Raw genomic sequence first — 27,046 nt, 5'->3', positions numbered from 1 at the left:
CAGGAAAAGATATAGTCAAGATATAGTTTAGGGAGCTGCTTCCTATTGCAGATGAACAAGATTCAGACACAGGTTGTCTTCAGCCATCTTTAGATGCTGACCAGAATTATATTAAAAATTAATAGTCACTTGGTACGCAAAACTAAGGAAATGGCACACGGCATAAGAGTTTTCAGCCATAGTACTTTGTGCTAATGCACATGCAGTCTATTTTGATAGAAATGAATGCTAACCTAGAGCCATACAAGATCATTGATTTGAAACTCTCTTATATGACCAAGATGAATTCAATGTGACATTTAACAGTGTCTCCTGTTGGTCTTTTTTATCATGATGTGCTGTGAATTCTACTAAAGAAAAGGATACATAAGCTAGATATTTGTTACTACTTACTATTTGACAAAGTCAGTATCTCCCAGTAGCCTTGTCTGTCCCATTCCTTATCATTTATACAAATATTCCTCTCTGAAATACAGGAATCTACTGCCACTTTTCTTTCTGTCCCGACCCTTCTAGGGAGTGTTAAAATACTAATTTCTTGCTGACATTTCCTGTGCAAATAAAGAAGCTGGTACAGGGTCAATACTGAGCTAAACTGAATAAACTAAGAAATAGTATTTTACCTTGGTGAGCCAACCTTTCACAGTAGGTTTAGCATCACTATGAGGAACACCAACAGGACTGGTCACTTGAACTCTCAGTATACTCTGTAGGACATGAATCCACTCCTCCAGGATGTTGGGAGAGTCTGCTGTCAGGAAGTAGGTTCTCTTTTCTGTCATGAGCTGCAAGGAAAGGAGCAAGTTAAGTCCAAATCTGCACACCTACAAACCTTTTCTTCAGCTGCTGAGTTTCATTACCCCATATGGATTTTCTTCTGTGGTTCAGGAGAGATTTTTTTGGGTAAGAAAAAAAGAGCTAACACTCAAAGCCCACTTCAATTTCAAAATATTTGAAGTATCTAGGTCACAACTTAGCTCTTTCCTTACCACATATTAAACCAACTGGCTTGTGCCAGGAATCAGAGCAGCCAGAGAAAAGTTAGCTTGTATCAGTTAGCTTGTTTCAGCAGTCAGCCTGAAAGAAATGCTCTCTCACCCAGCCACCAAGTGTGGGGTTATCTGCGGGATGAAAAAGCACCACTTGCCTGGAATGTTTGCGACCCTTCACCTCTGACAATTTGGCATGAGGAATTCAGCTCCATCTGCCCTTGTGGTTTGCGGATAACATCACTCTGAGGAAAGAAAAGCAAACAACATTTTCAGTAGGAAAAAACCTCAGATGGGTCTTAAGAGTACTTAAATAAAGCACAATATGCATGTGCCTGTTGGAGTCTGCATTCATGAGCTGGAACAGACAGCTGAAGGTTGCCATGTTGAACATGAGACACTGTGATCCCACTGCAGTGATGAAGCAGAAGCCTCAGCAGTGGTAGACAAGGACAATGGTGACAAATACTGTCTTATGAAGCTCATACTGGACATCAGGAAAAAAACCAAAATCCATTCATTGGGAAGGCAATATAACATCTATTAGTACCCAATTAGTGGCTGAATGTCCACCTTTGAAAGTTTTCAAGACCCCACTAAACAAAGCAATGGGTGGTTTATCTACACTGGTGACAGTTCCTCTTCAATATGTCAGTTGGACTAGGGTCTTCCAGAAATCCCTTTCAACCAACAGTTTAAATTCTGCATATGTATGAAATTATTATTTTATGTATATATACACATATATCTATATACTATATATGTGTAATGTGCTTGTGAATTCTGATGGATACACCTAGTATCAGAAATAAAGGGCATCATTGTGCCCTAAGGTGTATTTTTGTCTTGCCAGGATATGACAACAACAGAAAAAATACAAAAGGTGAAATTAAATCTCAATATTCCTGACTTGTAGGCAAGGATGTGTATAAACAGAGAAATACAGTGCAATTATGGAGATATGGAAGAAATTGCTGTGTCCAGAAGAAAAAGGTGAATATCCCTAAATATATTTCTTTGTAAATGTATTAAGGCAAACAATAAATGTATTATTTTGTATATACAAATTTTGAGTGTATACTGCTAGAATTTTTAAGATAATGTAACATCATTTGAAAGAGTTGTGAGTTATAGAAAGGATTTGGAAGGGTCTGAATGCACACACAGGCTCCCTCAATATTGTTTCATTGATCACTGTAAGACAGTATTACTTCCATATCCATGTGGGAGGGTGAAAAACGAAAGAATCCAGCTTTCTTTCCCCTGAAAGTTGTAGTTTTCCTCAGAGCCCTCTGTGCTGACTGATGAGTACTTAATCTGCAACCTTCCACTATTGTAATTTATTTTTTCTTGATTTTCATCTAAACATGACCAAAGCTGGGCCATGGTATGCCTTCTGCTTATCATCATCTGTACAAAGTTAACTTGTAGGTGTCAAGCTTCTGTCTTTGGGAACAACTTTTCATCTCCTGGAAACTGCCACCACAAGGAGCTTCTCGGCCTAAGCAGAGATCCACAGTTGGACTTGCGGGTCAGACATAAATCTCTTTGGCAGGACATTCTGGGGGATGGTTGCACATGACTGCACACTCTGCCAGCAGTTCTGCAGACAGCCTTTCCCGGCGCCCCCGCCCAGGAGTAAATGTATCCTGGTAACTCACCGGAGACTTGTAGTACATGATTTGTCTGTTTCTTAGAACAAACCATCGTCTCTTCCACATCTTCACCTGGCTGCCCATTTTCAGCAAGTAACCTGATTTCTCCATGGGTTCCTGGACAGTAAAGAGCAAGACGTAGAGGAGGTTATCCTGCACTTCTCAAAATACAAATAAGAGAGTGCTGAAATCAAGCTCAAACATTTGCTGCATCTCCATCATTTTCCACTTTGCTCTGCTAGATGCGAGTAGCAGCCAAACCAGATCAGTGCTCTCTGCTCAGCTTGGAGAATTTTAGACTATCTGTGTAGCTGCCAACACCACATTGTGTTTTCTAGTAAAGAAGGTATCTGAAGATAATTTCACTGATTGTTTGATGCACTGAAAACCTGTCTTCCTACCATAGCAGTGATTTTCCAAATAAAATTGAAGGCTGCCTCTAAGCAATGATTAATTCCTGTTCCTTGTCTGTTCGACCTCTTACACTCGAGTACAGAATGTGATGCTGCCTCTGAGTTTTTTTCTAATGTGTTCTATCCTTCCTCTGAATTTCCAAACTTGCATTGTCTCTAAAGTATAAGGCCATCATTACAGAATCTGACTACAGGAAACCAGTACAGGTCATCAGGAAAGAACATAGCCCCTGATGCTTCTACTTTTACCTAACCACTTAACAGAAATTGCATCTTCTCCTGAAGCATCAGCTAGTGTCTTTTGATACATACCAGCTGGACCAACAGCCCAGTCTGTTAGAGCATTACTTTGCCAGTGACAATTCAATATATTGCAGTAATGCTTTTTCTCTTTCAAGACGAAGGCTCTGTTTGCCTTCGCAAACTTCACAACTGTGAGGTAGCAAGACTTACAGTGCAGACTCCACCATCAGTGGAATAGGAAGATGTTCGCTGTAGTTTATGTTCTGGCTCTGAATAGTCACCATCCAAGGAGCAGGCATCAGGAGGGATGGCATAGTCACTCTCAGAGCTCAATGAGGACATAGATGCACCTGTTCAAAATAAAGGAAAGAAAGAGAATCACAGCTAGACAGAACCATGCACTGAATACTGTACTCTCTGAAAAAGTTTTTGAGTGCACCTTCAAGGCTCTTTTGCAGTGTCCAAGAAGAACAAATCAGATCAGACTTTGCAAACTCAAACCCCACCAAACAAGTCTCTGAGACCTTTTTTTTCCCTAGGAAGACAAGTAGTGAGAGTGAGTTTTGGATATTGGCAGTGAAATAAATTTGTTGCTGAACAAACTGTGATTAAGTATATATATATATGTCACGATCCGTGACCTATTATATCTCCTTATTGGAGTGTATTAACTTATCAGGATTTGCTGAGAGATCCACACGTGGGTATCGCCTCACACAGAGGATACAGGAACTTATGTCCCGACTTTTTTGAGTGAATAACTCGCTCAGTGCTTACTAGATTTCTAACAACAGCAAGGTTTATTGTGGGGAAAACAAAGCAATTTGGGGCAGGAGGTTCAAAAGGAGTGATTACAACACATTAAACATATATGGGTACACCTTAGTTACACATCTTATCCACGTGAGGGAAGCAGAGGGGAGGGATTTGCCCGAATGGCTGGATTATATTTTCCCCTATAAGCTGGGGTAGCCGGAATTGTCTCACCACGGCAGTGCAGGTAGGATGAGCTGGTAGCAAAGAGGCTGCAGGCACTCCAAGCGCAGGTCGCCCCCCCCCCAGAGAGAAGCGGCTCCGGGACTTTGGGACCGGGGCTTTGGCAGCTGCAGCTGCGGCGAATGGCCACGGCTCCTCCCCTGCAGCAGCTGCCCCCCCCCCATACACACAGAGGGGGTTTCCTGCCGTATGGAGACGCCGTTTTAAGTCAGTTTTGTCGGCTGACTCAAAGGACATTTCATGTTCGTGTAAGGAAATACCTGGTCCTTCACAATATATATATAAAAATAATCCAACCACTTATTATTTAAAACACAGACATGTTGTTTTCAGCTTGGCAACAGCCATTATAAAGCCTCAAGCCCCTCTCATTAAAACTAAGGAAAAGGCTCCCTCACCAGCAATAAAGCTTTGCTTTTTGTGGATCTTCCACCACCGGTCCATGGCAATGCATGGACACATCAGCCAATACCTTGCAACAGAAGATAAGGCTACATAAAATGGGAGTCAGTTTCATTGACTACCAACTGTAATGAAAATTCCACTCAAGGATCCAGTTTAACACTCCTAGCAGTCAAGAAAAATTGTCCCAGCCAGGAGCCAAATTACCTGATGCTTGCCAAAGACAGGAAAGATTTGCTTACTCATCAAGAAACTATCAGCCAGTGACAGACAAAACCCCTTTTTTTTTTAATGTGTCAGTACTAGCTTGCTTACAAGGAGAACTCACAGGAAATTTATGGCTTTCCTGGATATGTGATTAATTTGGGAGATCAATCCTTCCCACAATCTTAGCTTAGCAATTGCCTGGATGGAAATCTACCAGCAGTAAAAACCCATCTAAGAGGACAGGTTTCTGTTGAGTAGCTGCTGATATCTGTACACATTCTGGGAGAACTCCTTATTAGCATCACCCAGGCTGAGCTTCTGCCTGTCAGCAATGAGGCTGTTCAGGATATGTTGCCTCACCTGTGAGGACAGAGTTCATGGTGCTCAACAGCAATAGCTCCACTTTACCTCTCTTCACTGCACGAGGGCTGCCTGGCATGCTAGCTTTCCTGTTCTCAGATCCAGCAGCAGAAGTCCTGAAGCTGGCATGGGAGCCACAATCATCATCAGAGCCTGAAGACTCATCTAAGAAAGGCACGTTGCTGATCTGTGTGGCTTTCTGGAAAACAAATATGTATGGTCAGTGTGTGAAGGAAGAGTTTCTTCAGGACAATTCCTACTCAATAAAAACAGAGAAACCACTGTAGGCCCTTCATTTTCACCCCGCCCCACCCAACACTGTCCCAGGGCTCTTCATTTCCACTCTTTCTAGTCTGGGAATTTCCAAGCTGGACTCCCTAGTCTGATCTGTTTGAGCCTCCTCTGGTTATACCCTCCTACTGTTCCACAAGCCCTGTGCTTCCCCCTATGTTCTCAAGAACTCTTTTCCATTTCATTCTCTAGGCTACACCCACTAGCACCTCTAGGTTTCTATGGCCTCAAGTGCACGCTGCAGCTTCCTGGATCAAAAGCTGCTGCAATGTCCTGTATTCCTAAATACATTTATCATCTGCTACTTGTTCTGTGTTTTTTCAGTGTTCAATACTTCCTGGCATTCTCTAATTTTGTCCTTCACTGCACTGCTTTATCTTGTTTTCTCTCAAATTACTGGCAGCCTTGGATGATGCTTTTCATAAGGGGAAAAGTGAGGCAACTCCTTACCCCCTTCAGCGTAGTGTAGACTGGCACTGTGACATTTCTGTAGATGAGACAGGTAAATGGCCCAGAAGTTGAACGTGAGAAATTGGAAACTGGGAAAATTCAGAGAGAGAGCAAGAGCACAAATAATAAAAACTGGTGAAAAGGAGGGGCTTTTAATGGAGAGGTACATGGATGCATGTAAGAATTTCTGTAGCCTTTTGGGACATGAAATAATGGAGGACTACCACTCTGGACAGTCTGACCTCAGAAAGGCCAGGGGATATGTTATTAATTACATACAACTCCCAGAGACAGCTGCAATGCTCCTTCTATTTAGCTTTAAAGACACTATCCCCAACCTGTGCTCCTGCTGGAACAATGGCAATCCACTGCACCATGTCCAAGCAGGTAGAAGCCATACTAGGGGAAGGTGATGGTGAATCACAAGACTAAAAGAAGGTCACAGACATGCACAGGCAAAACTGTGTCAGCAGAAGTGATGGAAGATATAATGGAGTCTCTGAAGATATAACTGAATGTAGGGACTCAAGCAGACCACAACCAACTATCCCTGAGATCAGATGTATCCTCCTCTCTTCCTTTTTTTACCATGGCTGTCTGTGATATCAAATTTACTTTGAAAACAGGTAAGGAAATGAAGTGTGAACAGCCAGAAGCTCAGGTCCCACACTGTCATTGTAAATTCCCTCCAAAGATGGATCTTGTCTATAACTTACAGCAGCTGGAAGTATCATTCACCGTGGCTACTTCAGACAACCTCATGCCAGACTTGGCCAGGGCATAGATTCGACTCTCCTGGAACAATACCGTGAACAGTAACGGTCAGACAAAAACATGATTCCTGCACAAAAAATGCTCATGTCACTGAATCCAGCACAATCACACCTTTGGGCAGGAATAAAGGTTGCTCTTTTCCGCCAGAAGTTGAATGAATGAACATTACTGGACATGTGCCTCTGTGTGTGATTCCCTGAATCACAACCAACTTGGCCTTTATTGCTATGTAGATTATATCCACAGACTGGAACATCTACATACAGTTATCAATAAATTACTGTATTACAGCTCAGAAAAAGCTATTTTCTCCACTCTATGAACAATGCATCAAAACTAAATCAAGAGCAGCCCAAAAACAGGACAGTTCATTGAGTCACCACCTATAAAGGATTCTCTTTCTGTGATAAGGGAATGAAAGAAATGTCTGGAATGATCTTGATAAGCCTGTGTCTCATTTATAGCAACACGCAGAACTTTCAGTTCAAAGGATCTACAAGTGCTTCACACATTGATAAAAATTCCAAGGGGGGAACCTAAACCAGTATCTAAATGCAATGTTATGACTAAGACATCAAGAAGTCTAAAACAGATAAAAATGAAAGCTAGGAATCCTCTCACTGCTCCCTAAAGCATACAAGCAATCACTACCAGATAACACACATAATACCTATACATGAAAGTACCTCAGACTGCAAAGTCAAGTACACAAAAAAAAAAAGAAATTAAAGAATCAGTATTTTCTGTATTTATATGCATTGTGATTTTGTGTCTAATGAAATACCATATGCATTTTTTTTAACCCAGACACCTCCTATTCAGGGCACAGACATTTCAAACTGATTAAGCCGCTATTTAATATTCTAAACGTGCTTTAGTATTTTATACACTTAAATTTGCCCTATTGGGATACACTTACTTGACTTGGGTCTGAAGACTAAATAATGGATTTTTCCTCTGGTGTTCCTGACTATAATACTACAATGTTCCTAAATATTAATAAAAAAAATAGCAAAAAACCTGGGAGACACAATGATGGGTGCTACTGCTATTTTCCAGAACAGAATCTCAGCCATAGGTTCTTTGAAGTATTCAGTATCTCTGCAATACCCATTTCAAGATGTACAAGGCCTGACTTTTTGAGACTTTAGCATCACACACAGCATTGTGTGTAATGAACACAACTGTATACAGTTGCTCAGCACTTCTCTGGTAATACTTTCTTGCCAAACTCAATTTAGACATTCAGAAGGTGTGTGTGTAGCTGATCATCACCTGTGAAAAATTTGGCTTAGAACCTTAGATGGGAACTTCTTCCAAGTGAGCACACTGTTCATGACACATGTCTGACTTCTGCAGCAAATAAGAGACATTTTGGAAACTGCAGTTTCTTTTACTACACTACCCAGCTTCGTCCCCAACACAGTTCCGTATTATGAACTGAATTAAAAGAGATTTATTTGTAAAAAGAGCTGTGATTATACTGAGGTTTACACTGGTATCATAAAGGACACAGTCAAAGACCACAAATAATAACAAGTTTTCATAGGAAAAAAAAATAATTATGAGGATTAACGAGTGCTTGATTTTGCACCTTCTATAAACCACTCGTTTGCCTATGCCTTTAAAAAAGCAAATTGACAATAATGGAATTATCTCTTTTGATAGCACACTGATTTCCACGAAGTTTTATCAGTTTGGTTGACACGTTAGCAAACAATCCAATCATCTGAACTAACGAGAAACTAAAAGTCATAATAATAGACATCTCTCTCATGTGAAGTAAGCAACAGGACGTGTATATTCACTTTATCAATGGTTTTCACAGAATCTTCCTAATAGCAGAAGTACACAATGAGATATGAATGCTGAGATCTAATCCAAGTATCTATTCTAGTATTCACAGCTTTTTCTGTCCCTGAAACTATAACTGGTCTGGTCCATTCACTTGCATTTATGACTTTTCTATCTTAAGCACATGACAACAGAACCTAAGCTTTTGATGACCTATTAGGATAAACCACAATGCAGCCCCTCTTGTCTTTCATTTTTATTCCAATGTTTCTTGAGTACTATTTTCTTCTGTGGCTTTTTTTTTTCCTTATAAAGAGAAAAGAACAAAAAACTGTGAGTGGAATCAGCATGCCCCATGATCTGGAACTGCCAGACTAGGAGGTTCAGAAATGTGACTGATGTCCACAGGAAACAATTGCTTGAGACCAAGAGCTATTGTAGCCTAACTACTGGGCACTACTCAAAGACAAGCAGCACTGCTCAGGCTGCTGTCCTTGCATTTCTTACCCACGATGGGAATCTGTGCAGTGGTGGTGTGGGAGGTTTCCCTCCTGGGTCAAGTACGCCAGCCTCAGAACTCACAGCTTCTCTTTCCCCTGCAGGTAAGTGGTTGATTTCCTCACACACTCCAGCTTCTTCCCTCACTGGGCCACGTTCTGTCTCCATCTTCTCCAGTACCCCATCACTGTTGATGTCTGTCTCCTTCACTTGCCCATGGCAGACTGGAGAGTCTGTGATGGGCTGGAAGGTGCTAGCCTCTAAGCTCATTACACGACGGAAAGAATCAGCCCCTGGCTGTGGCTGGCTGTAATGTCTCTTGGCTAGTTGGATACTGTCTCTTGGTGTATTGGGAGTTCTTATTTTTGGAAAGGTCATACTACTGCCCAAGCTGCACTCCCTCCCTGGACAGAAAGAATGTGCTGTAAGAGCTGATGCTGACACAACCAGAGGTGGCTCAGCAGTTTGAAGATGACCCTCAAGCATGCTCATTATTTCTCCTGAGGAAGAGGAGTCCAGCCGGTGGGAGCAGAACCTGGCACTCAGATCATCGGAGAAGCGAGTGCTGTCCAAAGCCACTTGTTGGAAGGTGCTGACAGCATTATTGTTTCCTTCCAAAGATGACTGGAAAGTCAAAGCCTCAAGGATTCTTGTGGCCTCAGCTGGAGGGTCCAGTGATGTGGGATCAGAGCACCCTAACCTGTGTTCTGAACTTACAGCTGGGAATACATCTTTCTCTGTGGAGAGATTCCACCTTGATGGGTCAGATGTGAACTTCGTGTACTGGGAAAGCAGAGATTTATCCTCTCCATCCTCAGTAAAGGTGTCATTGGCAAGGACTATGTTTGCTGTAGTGAGGACACGTTTGGTAGGTCCTGTCTCACACAACTGTCTGAAACCAGGTGCAAGGAGAACAGATTTCTGTTCTATCTTCTCAGTAAAAGAGGCCTGTGATGCTCTAGGCTTCAGAGAATTACCACTCCAAAGAGATTCAAAGGGAAGAATGCTGGTCATATCTACAATGGAGAAGAATATATGGTTAGTGCATTCAAATGCTTTACTGTCAAAAATATTATTTGCTAGTGTAAGTTGTTCATGTCAGTTGTATTTCCATAGCACCCTGGCCTGGTTAGGACTATACAGAATGGAAAGTAGAGAGCTGGGCACAGCTGTAACAGCAGTGCTATGTATTTATAATTGGGAATAGCACAGAGAAGGTGAATAGGAGACGATAAATTGCTCGTTCTTACAAAAGTGGAATTAAGGAGTGCCTAATTAAACTATCAGGCAGTGCATTTGAAATTTACAGAAGGAAGGGTTTTTTTCAAACAGAAAAGGAAACAGAAAGCTGTGATGTCCAAAATATAGGCCACAAAAAGTAATTTATCAGTGTTACAAAAACCAGAAAGTTCTGGCCTGGGAACTTCCTAAAACATGGACAAGAGAAGCTGGAAGAGTATATGGAGAGAAGGACAGCTCTACTTGCAATATTTTCTACACTCCTTCCCAAAACTTCCACAGCCAATCAGGAAACAGGATACCAGCCTAGGCAAGCTTTCAGTCTAACTCAATATAGCAGTTTTTACTCTTAACCATTCATGATTAAGTTTCTTCTCTCAAAACAGCCAGGAGAAGGACAGGAACCAACTCACACAGTACCTTGTCAAAACCCACCTATGTGGCCAGAACACCACTTAGCGTGGCTTTTGACTTCAATGGACCTACAATTACTTAAGCCATCAAATAAGCCTTCCTCTCATTCCTAGATGAGGTTTTCAGCCTATCTATGGAGATCTTCTTAACCATCACACCTATCACTGTGGTTACTTTCTTTTCAAGAATTTCCCTCGAGCTTTTTGCTATCCTTTTGTGCTGTAAGACCTAACCAGTGCTTTTTTGTCAACAAGTTTTGTAAGTTACTTACATGTTTTTGCTGTAAAAACTTCCTTTTCTTTTTTTCTTCTTTTCTCTGTCCCTTCAATTGCTATATTAGAAGATGACATAAAAGACAGATCCTAGATTGCCTCCATTGTTGTCTATTTAATAGCTATACTTCATAATTCTTCTACTTTCTTCCTTTCCATAATTAACAGATTAAAGGCTATTCAGTTCTACAAGTTCTGCCAGATTGCAGCTTTAGGCTATGACAAAGTGTGGAGAGAACTTTATAGTGGCAGAGCATGTTATTTCACTCTATGATTTTGATTGTTCTTGGTATTAAATATTGCCTGACTGAAGAGAACCAAGTCATAAGATGCTTTGGAAATCATATAAATATGGGCAAGTGAGACTCTGCACAGCTAAGGACAAAAATGCTGCATAAAAATCACACTCTAAAGGCATTGCTTAACCACTAATGGGATTTTACAAGGAAGAAAAAAAAAAAAAAGAAAAAAAAGACACAAAGTAACAGAGAGAGGGAAGGGCAAACAGCAGAACAAACACTGTTGGTTGTGGAGAGGATGAAACCTCCTCTTGGAAACACAGCTAAGAAAAAGACAACCATGAGAATGTGACCTTGGTGTTTGACTCACAAGGAACTGAATGCTAAAGAAGCTATTACTAACATAACATTGGCATACACAAACACTGGCACACATTTTCCCCTGCCCCCAAGGCAAATCATTAGTGTAGACCAAAAAGAGACCATTGATTTTAAATATTATTGGTAGTTGTGCAGCTTCCTAGAGGTGACAGGAGATAGAGAGAAAGCTGTTACTATTAGCACAGCAAGCAAGAACAGATTTGTCTCTCTGGAGAGGCCTCTGACTTGTCTGGCTCAGTGAGACCAGTAGGGGTAAGAGGAGAGGGCAGAGCTGTTTACTGCCCAAAGAGTTGGGATCCAGGGAACACTTAATACCAGATTATTAACGCAGCTTACCAGCCATTCTCTTTTTGTAAACAGCCAGAGCCAGAGGGGATGAGCAAAACCTAGTCATAGAGCATTTAGCTAGAAACACTGTGGGATTTAGAAGGAATTTTGCCCTATTCCCTTGCTGTGGACTGACAGGAATGTCAGAAAGTCTTCTGCAGGAAAGAAATGCCCCCTGCCTGCATGCCCCATGAAGTTCTGGCAACTAGCTTGTCTTACTGTGACAAAACTGAGCGCATTAAAAAAAACAACAAAACAAACAAAAAACAGAACAAAAAGAAAGCAATAAAGAGATACATTCCTCTTCAAAATGTATTGCGATCAAAGGTGCTTATTCCAAGTCCTGGAGACTGAAATTCTCCATTAATCCATCAAATATGAACCACAAAAGCACAAGCACTGTAAGCACCTTTCTCCAGCCCAACCTGACAGCACAGAGGAACCCAGATTCTAGAGGCAGACCAGACAGCTGCTGCCTTTGCCCATTCAGTCCTCAGTTATGCAGCTCACGTGCCAGCAGAGGTTCTGTGGGGATAAGGATAATTTGAATGTGGAGGTAAAGTGAAATACCTCAGAGACTTTTATGCTGCAACACTGAAGGGAATGGAGAGTTTTGATATGCACTTCAAAGAGGAGCTCAGTGGCTTATTTTACTGGTAAAAGTGGTCTGTGTTCAATGGCTGTTGGGAAAACAACTAAGAGTTTATAAGGCAGGCCAGCAATGTTATTTCCATTTTAAAAAGGGACCCAGTGAATAACAGAGCAATTCTACTGCTTGCTCACTGTCAAAAGCATTAATTTCTAACAAACTTAAAAATACAACCCCAGAATGCTGACTTCTACCCTTGTCATGGTTACTAAGCTACAATGCCAGGTGAACACATTTACCTTGCAATGTATCCTGAAGAGCTTCAATTTGCTCCGTCAGCCTCTGATTACAGTTTTTCAGGTGGTAATTTTCTAGCTCAAGCTACGAAACAAAAATAATAAAAGCTGAAAAATAATGCAAAACTGTGTGAATGTGTGTTCTACTATACAGAACACATCTTCATCTTCATTACATTGAAGTATCTGAACAGGAAGGGGAAAACAGGCTGAGCAAATCTACCGGTCCCCTTGAAATCCTCCCCAGGAGTTCCACTGGACAACCCACTTAAACACTTTGCTGTACTCTCTCAAATGGCATCTGTCTATATTAATCTCACTTCTCAAATAGGTATTTTAATTTCCTTCCCTACTATTGTTTATTATTTACTCCGGTTCCAGAAATAACTGTCCTAAAAGAGAATAAAAACCCTGTTACCTAGAAGGAGAACTTTCCTCTCTCAAAATCTCAAATTAAGGCTGAATTTATATCTGCAATTAGTGCACAAGTGATTCTTTGCAAATTTGTCTCATGTCTTGCTTGAAGTGTCTCAGCACACACTCTTAAATGCAGCAGAAGTGCACCCAAAGAGGCTGCCCTCCTGATGGAATCAAAGTTTAAATTACACTTGTGGTGCTGTCTAGAGCAACCTTTTTGCAACACAGATGCAAAGTCCCTCAGCCAGCAGTGGTCCACTTGCACATGGAATGCACCTAGAATTAGAATAAGCATCTGGCACAAACATCATTGCCAGTAAAGATCCAGTGTGAATGTATGGTCCTGGATTCACAGCAGGTCAACCACTGTGCTTCCTCTTTTGTGCTGCACCAGTCAATAATGTAGATGCATCTTAAGGTACCTCACGTAAGAAAATGAAAGAAGCACAGCAGCTGGGTGCATTACCTGGACAACCTATTGACATTACAAAGTCACATCATAACACAATTGGTGCCCAAAAAAGACTGCTTCTTCCTAGTCAAATAAATTCCCTTTCTGGCATAAGCCAAGAAATCTCTAGCTTTAACTTGGAATAAAAGGAAAAGACAAAATAGCCTCACTTCCAGCTGTAAATTATTACTGTATCTTTAAAACAGCATGCTGACCCATGTTATCTCCCAGTTTTTCTATAGGGTACTGAATCAGGCCCAGATAGAGGGCCTGTCAGTCCACAAGATAGACAGGAGGGAGAGATCAGACATGAGAAAATGCTGGACACTAGGAAAACAGCATTAGTCAGAGATGACAAAATCAAGGAAGAGCAAAGGACACGTGTTTCTGCTTTGTCAGAAAAAGAGACAGAAATGGCACCCAAAGGCAAAAGGGAGAGGCAGAGAAAAGACAGGTGAAAGCCACTTGTGATGAGTCAATCTTCTTCAGAGACTGCTTTGAGGTATTAGTGATTTCAAAGTCATCTATAATTTACCCAAAGCAGCAAATAGCCCTCAGTAAGACAGGCAGCCTTAGGTCTGCAACTGAGTGTGTGTAGGGCCAAGCAAGCAGAAAGCTTTTGTGGCAGATTGACTGTCCTGAGGCTATTGTCCTCCATAGGAGCCCCTTGGCAATGCAACCACTGTACCTAGGCCTACACAGGCCTTGAAACCTGACAGAAAGCTAAAAACTCACCTCTCTCAACTTAAATGTTACCCACTCTTTGATCTTGGCAGCTTTCTCTTGAACAATTTTGGCTTCCTCAGTCCTCAACTGTTTCTGTGCCAAAAAAAGATTAGATGCATTAGAAGAGTGCAACTAACTGTTCTCAGTAAGTTATTCCATCAAGAGTGACTTAAACATTTAAGTTCCCATTCCAAACATAAGATTTAAGACTGCCATGTGGATATTATTATTTAGCTATCCTCTGAAAAATTAAACTCTAAATTATCTTACATGGTCCTTGGAGTCTAATTCAGGGAGTTGTTTCAAGAGTTTGTTGTGGATTAGCAAAATTGAGCTCAGGTAACAATTGCCCACCTACTACAGTTCATTTTGAACAGTCTGCAGCTTTTCCTGTTTTAGATGGTTTTGCAAAGTTCATTCGCTGTTGAGCACCTGTAGTGTTCCCCCAGCCTATAAATATACATAGTTGTCTGAAATCAGTAAGAATTAAGCAGTGCCTGTAAGTGATGTATAAAACAGTGTAATTCTTCAAAGCAAAAGGGATTCAATTGCTGCAAGCACAGGTGTAAAGACTTTAGAGGTGCACGAGATGGAAACTAATACAAACAATGTAATTCACACACAATATTCTCATTGAGAAACTAAAGTTTGTTTTTTTTCTTAAAAAGAAGAGAGAGCAGATTCAGGATAAAAGAAAGCTCCAAAACTTGACCTTGAAACATAAGACCTGCTAGCAGTTTTTGAAATGGTGTAAGTGGTTTTATGTTTACATATCCATTAAAACAGGTTCTAGTCCTCGCACAGGTGTTATGGAAATACTGTTGATTTGCAAAATGAACATTTTTCCCCAAGTATCTGCTTGGGAAATACTGCTACATCATTTTTGCAGCTGTGTTTTTTCAGCTGCGTTTTTTTCCTTTTCTGGGAATTTCCTTGGAAAGATGCTGGATTGATACTACAATCACCTGAAGCCTCCTGTTCACCTCTGGTGTGGCTTCATAACAAGTGATGTCACTGAAAGGTCTCCTAAGCACAATGATTTAAACAACTACAAGGAGAAATCAGTTCCAGGAGTGAAGGAGAGGGAATATACTCTGTATGGCACATTCAGCCCCGGTTGTCTAATGAAATGGACAAAGCTAATACCTTCTGGTAGCAGTCAGTGGTATCCCTGCTAGATTTTTTTTCTGATGTGAACAAATGCCAGTAATCACGGTAACGAAAATGTAAATGCTTCCCCCCCACCTCCCTTTTTAAATTTTTTCACGCGAAAGAGTGTATTAACTTAATGAATACCATACAAATACATAGAAGACTCCAGGAAATTCCCCACATTTTCACATCCCTTTTAATCACTACATGTTATTCACCACCACAAGGGCACACTTAAAAGCTCTTACCCAAATATGTTTGCTGACTTTAAATAGACCTTGGCAACATGGGTAGTAGTAACATTTGTAGTTGAGCATAATGAAATCAAAGTAATCAAATCTGATGCTTCAAGAGGAGGATTTATTTAGTTTTTCCCCCTGAACATGGCTGTGTTTGTGTCTACTAATCAGGTACCAGCCTGTGCTGGAGTCAGAATATCAGATGTGCCTACTGGTCTGAAATGATCTGAAACATGCAGTGGATCTACCATAGCCTTCTGAATATCTATCATCTGAGTAATGCTTTTGAATCTCTAATGACCTGAACTTGTCCCAGGTCAGGGACCAAGAGGTAAAAGATTCAGAATATTGTTATGCTACATAGTGAAGTGGAATGCCAAGGTTTTATGTAGGGTCCTAATGTAGAATAGTGACATGAGGACAGCATTGTCACAGAGCTTAGTAAGTTGTGCCTCTAAGCAGAACCAATTCACTCAGGCATAGCACTCATAGATGCACTTATTGTGCTTTAAGATTCAGAAGCAGTTAGAGATTCTTTGTGTCCCATGCTATCATTGTGTGGTCTAGACATGACCTCAGTGTTCTCTTATTAATGCTCTGAACTCCACAGCTCTCCTCGTTCCACTGAAAACAAAGAGGATGCTTTACAGGGACACTTAGTGACCTTCCAGTGCTGCCACCACTCCATCCCATCCTGAAACTAAATAAGTGACCCTGATAAAGAGTGCTTCTTGTCTGAAATTGTCAAGCTTCAGCTTTTACTTCTAGAATCTCATTTTGCCTCTTGTTGCTAGATTAAAAAGATTTCTATTAACAGAACATTTCCCCACTTACATTTGTTGATTTTAAGTAAACCACACCTTGTATTTTTTGATAAATCAGATTTTTTTTACTTTTAATTGCAAGAGCTGCTTCTAGACCTGATCATAGCTGGAATTCTTGCTGAACAATTTATTTCTGCTCCAAAACACAGAAACTTCATCTATATTTTGCCTGAGCAAGCTGCTCTGGGGAAGTGACCCGAAACCCAGGGTATTACAAAGGCTCCCACACTACACCAGGTCTGAGTAAGTTCAGATAGCTTATCAACTTATTTTGCTCTTTAAATAGGTGACAATTAATTAAATGTAAAATTTATGTCAAATGGCAAAGTATTTTTAAATGAAAAATTCTAATAAGGTGTTTGCATTTAAAGGGAATTTACTTAGCAACATAGAGGAATATATTGTTCCTCAGGTAATAAAGACCACAGGGAAAGGCCTTTACCAGAGCCAAAATACAAGCCCTGCTGTAGATATAGCTCCTTCCTTGCACCAGCTGAGAATGGGAGAGAGGGAAAACTATCCATACTGGGAAAGGGCTGTTTTTTTTTTTTTTTGTAATGGGGACATTTGGCAAGAGATGAACTATGCTAAAGCATTGCTGGCTAACTAGGAGAAGCCCCTTCCCAAGAAGCAGCATATGCTGAGTCAGAGATGGCCTGCATAATGATTTTGCAGAGCAGTCTACATGCTAGGAAGCCAGAGAAATACTGTGACCAGATTCTAGCATTACAATTTAGGTCTAAACACTGACACAACACTAACATAAGGAATTCCTTTAAGGACATTCACCAGTCTCCTATAGTAAAGAGACAAGGGCTACTGAGGCTAAATGGATGTTTTTGTCTGAGAAAAGAAGGGAAGGAGGGGATCTTGCACTGAGCAGGGCATCATTTTTACAGCTCATCTGAAGGCAACTGAGAGGCTAATAAGCAGTAGAGATATAATCTGAACTTCTGAAACATACATTATAGTGTTCCTCCAACTCATGAAAGCTACAGGACTCTCTGTAGAAAATATTTTTACCTGTTTTGATAGCTGTGTCTCCAATTTGTTGATTTGATCCTCCTTTCCTTGCACTGTGCCCATCAGCTCTTGGTATTTCCTGTGCAGGGTGCTGTCTGATTCACCGGTCTTCACGTGGGCTAGTTTTATCTTCTCTTCCATAACTCTGACCTTTAATGACCATCAGAGGGAGATAAAAAAACCACACCAATGCAAAGGAAGGAGCTGCTTGTTTACTGGTAAGACCCTAACTCAGAGTATTTGTGGGTTTCAGGTTTTTGAAGTTGGGAAATTAAGAAAAAAAAAGTCACACTTAGTTTATAGCTAGGTAACTGAAAAGAACACTGTCCATTCATTTGTAATGCTGAAATAGTAACAGATGCAAACTGGACCATGAACAGATAAACACATTGTGGATTGTGAAATATTTGTACAATATTATAAGTCAAATAGAACATACAGGCCCCTATAGTCTACATAGCCCTATGGGCAAGGCACATCACAATTCTCTTCCTTTGCAATCCCACACTCAGCTTTTTACCCCATTCACTGCCAAGGTACATGCCACAAAAGCTTGGCCATTTGCTTCAGATCAAGATTTTTCTAGGGCAACACTAGAGAGTTCCAGTGACAGTGCCAATACTTGTTCATCTTAGCAGGAGAATCACCAGTGTTCCTTCTTAACAGACAAAGTTTCAATGCATTAAAATAGAGCTGCCACTGAAGCCTTTTAGGTTTTTAGCAAATTTTTAAAACCTCTTTGCCTTCTTCAAAACCTGTGTCTCTCAATATGCCAGTGTTTTATTATTACCTCATCCTATTGCAATGGATTATAAGACTTTATTTCTAAAGGTGAATGGAGTTTCTCCAGTGTAACTCAAACCTGCTAATTGCAACATTTGATGATGGGAAAATACCTGGTTCTAACACATTCCAGAGAGACTAAATGTGTCAAGAAACCAACTCTGGTTCCCATTAATTTTGTATGAGTTTGGAATCAGGAAGGCAGAATGCAGGCCTGTGCCCTTCACAGAGTCTGTGTAAGAGTTACTCATGCTCTGTTGAGCAGCCTACACTTCACACTTGCAGAAGCTGTGTTTTGTCCTCCTGTCTGCCAGAATTAGGCAGAGAAGCAAATTGCCTCTTCCTCATACTGAATCAGAAAGGTAGGCGCCCAACATCTGAGCCAGAAAACTAAGCCTGCTGAGTCGGATGTGTTTTCATTAGAGTTTATGGTGATTATAGTAAAAAGAAATGGCCCCTCCTTTCTGTCTGATGCCTAAATGCTGACTCCGTACTACAGGCTCAGAGAGGCAACTGCAAACATGTGATTTCCTTAATTGAGGCTGGCAGCTACAGGGAGCCCATTGAATTAATAATCCAACCCCCTAGATTTCTGGAGAGAAAGATAACAAGGGATTTTGCACTTGATGTGGAGTCCTCTGATTTGTCAGCTGCTTCTCATTCATGGTGAATATAATTGTTAGTGGAAGGGAATGGTCATACTCCTTACACTGTTCCTTCTTCAGGCTGTCAGGCAGCAATGAAGTATTTCTCTAGGAACACTCATCTTTGGATGTGGATAAGGCTGCTGGAAAGGCAGCCTGTACAACTTTAAGGGTTGCTAGTCTTTAGGACCTGCCAACACATGGCTGCAGAACTGCTGGTGGCAGGTGAGTGAAGGCAACCCTCATTTCTCCTACACCTTCCCAGCCAAGTTCTCCCTTTCTTGCCTGTTCTTTGATCTGGATTTGACTTGCTATCCAACTGCTCCCCTGCTGTCATTGCAGCTTACCATATTAGGACCCTATTCCTGTCATTGAGGTATTTGCTAGTCTGAAACCTCCTTCATTGATCTGTGGCAATAACCATATTTCCTGCTGGTGCTGTCACAGCATCAATGTTACCTTTGCCTGTCTTGGTTAGGTGTGGACTTATCGATACCACTCTCAAGAACATCTTTTTTTCTTGGCTGGCAACTGCTGATCTAGTATAGAGGCCAACAGTATGGTGACTAGACATAGCACCTTTCCTGCATTTAAGCTGGTCAGAAAAAAATCTTGATATCAATATCAAACTGGCATGGAATAGCATGTTCTGCAGACAGAATACCTTACCAGGTGCTTCAAGTTCTTAGTTGCTAGGCAATGTTTCCCAGTGCTTATAACACTGCCTATTCACTACTGAAGTTCTCTGTGACAGCCATTCTTGGCCATCTTGCACAGCTCTTAGTTCTGCACTTTAAACTCTAACTCAACATTCAGTCCTGCAGCTCCTGGCCAGCTGGAGGGAGCTGATTCACTTCTCTTCAGCAGTGGTCTGCAGTGATGCAGGAGCTCAGACATTCTGGCCCTTCCTGATTCTTTAGCTTTTATAATACTTCTTACACTTCAGACTGTACAAAAGCCTGCTTCCCAAAGGTCCATTATTCTTTATAGTCTGTTCACAAGTTGAAGTATTTCTCTCCCTCCCGTTCTCCATTCTTCAAGGACTTCAAGCATAGAAGGACTAAGCTTAGACAATAAGCCTAATTTTAGATGGTTACAGTAATATGCAATGAATCCAGCTCTTACTGCTTTTCTCCATGGGCACTCAAGCCAGAGCAGTAATTAATAAAATGAAAGTCCAAAACAACTGATAGGTTTTGCAGACACACCCTTCTTTCACATAACCTTCTCTACTTGTAGACAAGTCCCTACCAGTACTACTAAGTATTTGTTTTCTGAGGACCTGCCAGGCAGCTCTATCTCTGTACTTTAATCCTGAGGTACAACATCCCTTGCTTTTTCCATAAGCAAGCATGCCCATCATGGATGAGGAGGTAAAGGCTGTAAAGCTAAGGCACAGATATAAGGTCCTGGTTTTCACTTAGGATTGAACCTATTTAGGTGCCTGGTCATAGCTCAGGCTCTAAGACAGGGAAGTAGACCACAGAAACCATTCACCACTGTAAATCAATGTTTCCCTAGCAGAGCACAACACTGCAGAGTGCTGCCACTGTGCTAGTCTGGAGGAAACTTAAAGTAAGTTCTTGCTTGGCTTGTGCCAGAGCAACCATAAGATAATATCTTACCTGTTTCTCTGCATCCTCAGCTCTCTGTTCTGCTTCTATCACTCTCTGTTCCAATTCCTGCATCTTCAGAGCCAGAGCAGAAGGAGGGAAGAGGGGGAAAGAAAGAAATGACATTAACATCACCTGGAAATTCACCTGTTATACCCAGGAATCTTCCATTTCTTGTGTACACCTACAAATCTTTGGCATCTTTTGGGTTAACGGGATGGCTCTGATTGGGGGGGTGAGAGGGCATGGTAGGGGGAGCCTTTGATCTTTTCCAGTCTTCTGCAGTACTTTGAATTTACCTGAACTGCCTTCTCATTAGTGAGCTTCACCGTTCATTAAATGGATCAAGGGAATTGTCCAGAAATCTTGACCCCGTCTCTACAATTTATACACCATGAGTTGTCCCTGCAAGAAGCCTGTCTACAGCACACGATTCTTTCCTGTTTTTATTTCAGCTAGGATTCATTCACAAATGGTAAATAAAAATGAATGCATCTTGGAAAGCTCACAGCAGGTTCCCTCTGATGCCACATTATAATCAATTAATACTTTGCTTTGGCTTCAAAAGCATCACAGGCTCTTAACTGATAAGATTAACAATGATCTTAATTTTCTTATGCTTCTTTAAAGAGCTTTGCAAACTGACAATTCTGTGATTCTTTATCCGATTATTGATGGAATTGAAGTCAAAGGCCACTGAATAGAAATTTACTCTAACAACTTCCCACTAGAAGTGGGAAGCCTTTTTTTTTTTTTAGTAACAACTTAGGATCTCATTCAGTGCTTGCAAGGTCATCTTCCATCACCTGCTCTGCTTTAATGGGTCTCAGATTTAAGCCCAGTAATACAAAGTCAGTCATACAGTTTCACCCACTAAGCTGCAAAATTTGAGGAATGCTTCACAGAGTTTGCAGCATTTACTTGTGTTTTACCACTGAAGCAATGACACACAAGCAGCTTCAGAAGCTTAAAAAAACACATGGTTCAAGCAGAAAGCAAACTATAAGAGGAACTGAGGAGCTCCTTTTCTCTCTCCAATGCATTTCATGATTCTTGCTAAAGTACTGGTGCCAAGTATTCAGGTTGGTCACTACAAGGACCAAACCAATGTTTCTGAAAATGAGACTTATGTCTCTTGAGTTGATCACCCAGAATGGAGACATCAGTATTCTTGTGTTTCCATTTCCCTTTCCTTCAGATGGCAACAAGACAACTCTTCACACACACACACTTATCATGAGAGCAGACTGACAACTATTGACAAATGTATCAGAAAAGTATATAACTAAAAAAGCCGTGAGGTAACTAATTTGAACTATGAAGATCGGGAAGTGCCACATTTAGCATGATACCTCTCAGGTTTGCTTTTTCAGTAACCAATCAAGCTCAGGTTATGGAACTTAATAACCAAATCAAGGACATTTAATTGGCAGAGGAACAGAGAGATGCCACAGAATATTGCACAGCCAGCTGGCCAAAAATTCAGCCTCTGAGAGCATCAGTAGAGATTAAGCTCAAGGAAATCTAACACTGACAGCAGTGGTCTGGGTTACGACATGCGTCTGTGTCCATTAGGAATGGTGATCTGCCCGTGCATTTATCTATGAGTCTCTGGACAGCCATCACCACAGACAGGTAGCAGCAAAATACATTGGTGAAAGACAGATGCTAACTGGAGACATAATACCCCTTGTGAAACAAAGACTGGTTATGACAGTAGCTTGAGCATTAATGTCCTTGGCTAGTTTTCTGATGAATTGACAGGGTTTACATTCACAGCACAGAATTTAGATGAGTCTCTGGGCCTTCTCCCAAAGGCTATCCTCTCAGACTAGTAATTCAATCCTCCACAAGGTAGGCAATCTTCATGTAAGACTCACATTATTTTAAGAAGACAGCATTGTTCTGACTGAAAAAGTCCTTTTTGCTTTAGCCTTATGAGAGTTTTCTTTGCATTGCTAGCAGTCCTGATTCCTGATCAGGAAAAAGAATGTATGTTGGGACCATTCATGATCACTAAAGAATTATGAAACTTCTTGTGCAAGCCAAGTGACCTAGCTAGGTTCCAGTCAAATCAATCACTTTGTCACCCTAATTCCCTGTAGCCTTAAATAAACTTGTACTTTTCTTAACTTCCTGTACTACATTGTTGGGTTGTCCTACTATGAACTGTTAAATAACTGTTGTGTTTCTCATGTACACAAAATGATTACTTCACTCATCCCTGGTGCCAGCCATCCCACTGGAGCACATTCGGATTTAATACATCCATGCTTGTAAGGCTCTTTCAATCCCTCAGTGAAATAGTAATAAAGCTTGGTATTTACATGGGCCCTTTCATTCAAAATGCTTTATAACATGACAACTGCTAATAAGAAACTTGTCCTAGGACACATAAAAAAACAAGTGACCAAGTCAAATTCAAGTAACTCTTCTCCCAAAGATTAGCCTGGACAGCTTGTATGGATAGAAACAGACCTAGTTGTATAGCTACACTTGCATAAGACAGAAGTTCAGTGTTTATTGAAGTAAGACAGAAGCAGATTAAAAGCTACCCAGATGGCCCTTCTAAAAGCTGCAAAAGATCCTCTTATCAACCATCCACAAAGGCTTTCCCTCTTTGATGGCTCAGAACACACCAAATAAAATTGAAAAAAGTTCCGGTATCTCTCAGCCTCAGTTTTCTCCTGTTGTTCTCTTCCAGAGCTTGCTCTTAACCAGGTCATCCTGCTGCCAAGGCAACGACCTGCTATGTTGCTCACCAACAGAGGAGTACCCCTTTCTGTGTGTGTGTAGGAGAAGGAGTGAAAACAACTGCCCGTTTCCAAAGAGACTGGATCAGTGCTGATGTTCACAGCAAGGCAGGACCTGGGGGTCTCATGCCCTGCAGGGTCCAGTGAGATGGCAGAGCTTTGTCTTGGAGGACAGGGGTTGGGGTACCTCTGTCACATCAACTCACAGCCGGGCTCTGCACAGCTTGGGCAGCACTGCTCAACAGCTGAGACTGGGCTACCAACGGGAAAGTTCACACCATGTGAACTAGGGCATTGGCAGTTAAACCACTGGGTTTTAAATTCCTCATGTTCTGAACTGTGATCTAGATTATTCAATCTAAGCGGATTTTAAAAATCTGAAGTATTTAAACTGTTACTGCACATTGTACTACCAATGCCAGGTATGAGTGGTTGGGTTTTTTTGTGAGTTAAAATAGTAAAATCTGCCTTAAATAATAAAATAGGTTAAAAAGATCAATTTAAAATGCAGCAGATTAGGTTTCCAAGCCTTTCAATCAGCAGGTTCCAGACCCCACAGCTGGTGACAAGTATCACAATGCTGTTAACATTCTTCACTTTCACTGGAAAAAACTCTTTTTGGGTTCTTTTAATTAATTTTCCTGTTGCTGCAAACCATGTCAGAGAAACCTAAGGGCAATGCTCACCACAGATTGGCAACAGCTTTGAACCATGCACGCTTCCCATTTTTCAAGACCTTCTCCCTACCCCCTTTCTGAACCTTTCTGAAAATGCAGTATTCTTTCAAATAAATCTGAATCTCTTAATTTTCACTGATAGAATTGTAAGAAAAGAAAACCCCACACAGTTGCTAGAAAATATATGATAAAAATCCCTAGAATTGGCATCACTATGCCTGTGCCTCCTTTGGTTCTGTATCACTGCCCATCTGAGGGGCAGAAGGACTCAGCACAGACTATGACTGCTGGGGAGCCCTGTGGCAACTATGGCGGAGGGAAGGAGGGTCTTTGAGCAAGTTGTTGTAGTCAGGAGCCTGAGGCATAGGACACTTCCCAACAGCAGTGCTCAGTGTAAGTGTTGTGTGCTGAGCAAGTGCTCTGCTGCCTCAAGCTCACCTGTGTCAGGAGAGCCTGTGGGAGCTGCCCCACAGTCCCTGAGGCTCACCCCTTCCCACACGACATTCAGAGTAGGGAACTGCAAGCCTGCCGGCTCTTTGACCCTTAAAGTAAGCCTACAACGGTACTGCACAAGTAGTTACAGAGTAACCTGATCACTGAACCAAGCTGCTCCTTAGTCTTAACAAAGGGAACATTGCTCCGACTGCAAGGCTGGATTAATGGCAGTCAGGCCCCTCTCCTTGAGGAGCCCTCGGCGTGGCCCACAAACCTCCCCAGGGAGAGAGTCAAAAGATCTCTGACAAGCCTGTTCTCCAAAAGGCAAGTCTGACAGTTGAGTTTCTTTGTGTGGGGGTAATCAGGAAGTTTCTCAAAGCAGCAATTAATAAAAGCAGGAGGCCACAGATTCCCTAATGCAGCAAACACGGCATACTGCACATGAGTACTGCTTGTCTTTATGAGACCCCATGCTGTATTTATACATTATTTTTCTAATGTGCCTCTGTCTAAATGGATTTTACACCCACTTTCATTATTTTCCAAGGTAAGTAGCCACTAACGTCCACCTCAGAAGCCACCTTGAAAAGATTAAGAGGGAGCTTGGAATTGCATCATTTCTTAAAATATGAGGAGCAGAATGAATGCTTCATGCAGTGTAAAGCATTAGTGGAAATGTAATTACAGTGATAGCAATGATTAAAATTGCTCCACTCTGAAGTAGATGTCATTTGGATGTTTTTACATCCAAAACCAACAAGCAAGAATATACACATACAAGTTACATAATACAAAACAGAGCAAAAGTGAGCTTAGAACATATCTGTCATCAGGTACAGCTTAAAAACATTTCAAGCAAAATGCAGTCAGTTGTAAATATTTCAACTACATTACCAAACTGACTGAAATAAACTGTTCTCACTTTCCAATAGTATCTTGGAAATATATATTGTATATATGAGCAGTAAGCCATGTTTTGAAACAAAAAAGGAACTGCACAACAACCTACAAACTTGGGGTTTACGCAAATTAGAGGTTAGCAAAAAAGCTTCAATTTAAATTGAAAGATAACTCAATTTAAGGTAAAGAAAAAACAAAAAAATCTACACCATGATGGAAACAAGCAAAAAAAGCCCCAACAAATCCCTCAAATCTTTGACAGTCTTCTCTCCTAAGACTGCAAATGAGTTTACTTAGTGCACCTAAAAGTGATTAGTAAAAGATACCTCAAAAACCACAGATGCCACGCAAGTTTCTTACATCCAGATCTCAAAGTATCTCAGTCCTACTCTTCAGTATTCCCAGAATATCTTGGCTGGATGTGCAATGTTACTCTAACGCTATGGCAGTACATGTACCCCTGCCCAGTCTTCTAACATTACAGATTAATTTGCTGTCCTGTAAGCTTTTCTATTGCTAGCCAAGTCCTGACCTTGCTCTCTTTACCCAAAATATCCATCTTTGCTCTGCAGCTGCCTCAGTCACTTTAGATATCCAAAATCCTGCTAGTACAGTGTTTTCCAGTAGAATCCGAATACCTAGTGATTTCCCAGTAAACAAGGAAATTCTTAGTTTCATGAGTTTCACAAGTGCCACTTCACACACACATTCTGACAGGCACATTTCTCTATCTCAAGTGATAAGCGAGTGCAATAACATACCACAGTTGAGGAAGAGATTTCCACTGCTAGTGACAGTTCTATTGGACAGCTCAGAGTTTAGGGATTTTTTTGCTTTGATGCCCAAACTCAGTGCAAAGTAGAAGAAGCCACCACTGCCTCACCTTCTCAGCTAACAGCTCTCGGATCTTGCTTGCCTGCAAGCGAAATTTGAAGAGCTGGGCCTCCAACGCCAGGCATCGCTTTTGCCAGTCCATACAGCTGCCTTTCTCCACTGTGAGTTCTGCCATTGTGAAGTTAATCATCCACTTGGGATCTCGTCTGAGGTGCTCTAAAAATCCTACAGAAGAGAAGGGAAAAAACCCCCAATATTTTAGATAGCCAAACTTTTCACCCCTTTGTGCCTCGTCTTCCTTGGTCCCCCTTACAGGACTGGTAATAAAGCCCATTTCTTCTGTAAGTGGATGAAATGGTACTATCCCAATCTATTGATACTGACCTCTGCCAGAGGTCACTCTTTTAATGGATAACAAGTAAATATTCAAATAAACTTTTAACTTTAGAGTGGGTAAATAATTTACTAATGCATCATACTGTATATTCCACAGCCTTACTGCCATCCTTACACCCTTCCTCAGCGTCTACCTATAAACTATGAGAAATTTTACTCCTGCCTTTGTACCACTATGGCTCTAAAATCTCAAGTCACTGAAACCTCTTAAAAGTAACTCAGGTCACACATCCATTATTATCTTGGGGCAACAGTGCCTTATCTCATGTAGGCTTTGTTATTTGGATGTCATATATGAAGCAAAGCGTTCCCAATCCATAACTACTTGAAACAGTCAGTCTACAATAGGA

The 27,046-nt window shown here is 41.1% G+C and overlaps 1 protein-coding gene across 1 annotated transcript in view; it reads right to left on the bottom strand.

Moving 5' to 3' along the window:
• Positions 1-26,475, bottom strand: part of PLEKHH1 (pleckstrin homology domain containing, family H (with MyTH4 domain) member 1) — a 44,470-nt gene extending 17,995 nt beyond the window's left edge. The window contains exons 1-13 of the mRNA XM_010007686.1: positions 26,350-26,475; positions 20,714-20,776; positions 17,662-17,811; positions 14,433-14,516; positions 12,833-12,914; positions 9,082-10,088; positions 6,723-6,801; positions 6,007-6,095; positions 5,314-5,464; positions 3,511-3,650; positions 2,651-2,761; positions 1,148-1,234; positions 624-785 (exon numbers count right to left, since the gene is read on the bottom strand). Of these exons, the coding sequence (XP_010005988.1) occupies positions 624-785; positions 1,148-1,234; positions 2,651-2,761; positions 3,511-3,650; positions 5,314-5,464; positions 6,007-6,095; positions 6,723-6,801; positions 9,082-10,088; positions 12,833-12,914; positions 14,433-14,516; positions 17,662-17,811; positions 20,714-20,776; positions 26,350-26,475 (2,331 nt within the window). The remainder of the gene's footprint in view (positions 1-623; positions 786-1,147; positions 1,235-2,650; positions 2,762-3,510; positions 3,651-5,313; positions 5,465-6,006; positions 6,096-6,722; positions 6,802-9,081; positions 10,089-12,832; positions 12,915-14,432; positions 14,517-17,661; positions 17,812-20,713; positions 20,777-26,349) is intronic.
• Positions 26,476-27,046: the final 571 nt, after the last annotated feature.

Source organism: Chaetura pelagica, unplaced genomic scaffold (genome assembly GCF_000747805.2).
Source record: "Chaetura pelagica isolate M959 unplaced genomic scaffold, ChaPel_1.0 scaffold70, whole genome shotgun sequence".
Taxonomy (NCBI): domain Eukaryota; kingdom Metazoa; phylum Chordata; class Aves; order Apodiformes; family Apodidae; genus Chaetura; species Chaetura pelagica.
Note: the sequence above shows the minus strand (reverse complement) of the source record. Positions and strands in the feature narration are given on the sequence as shown.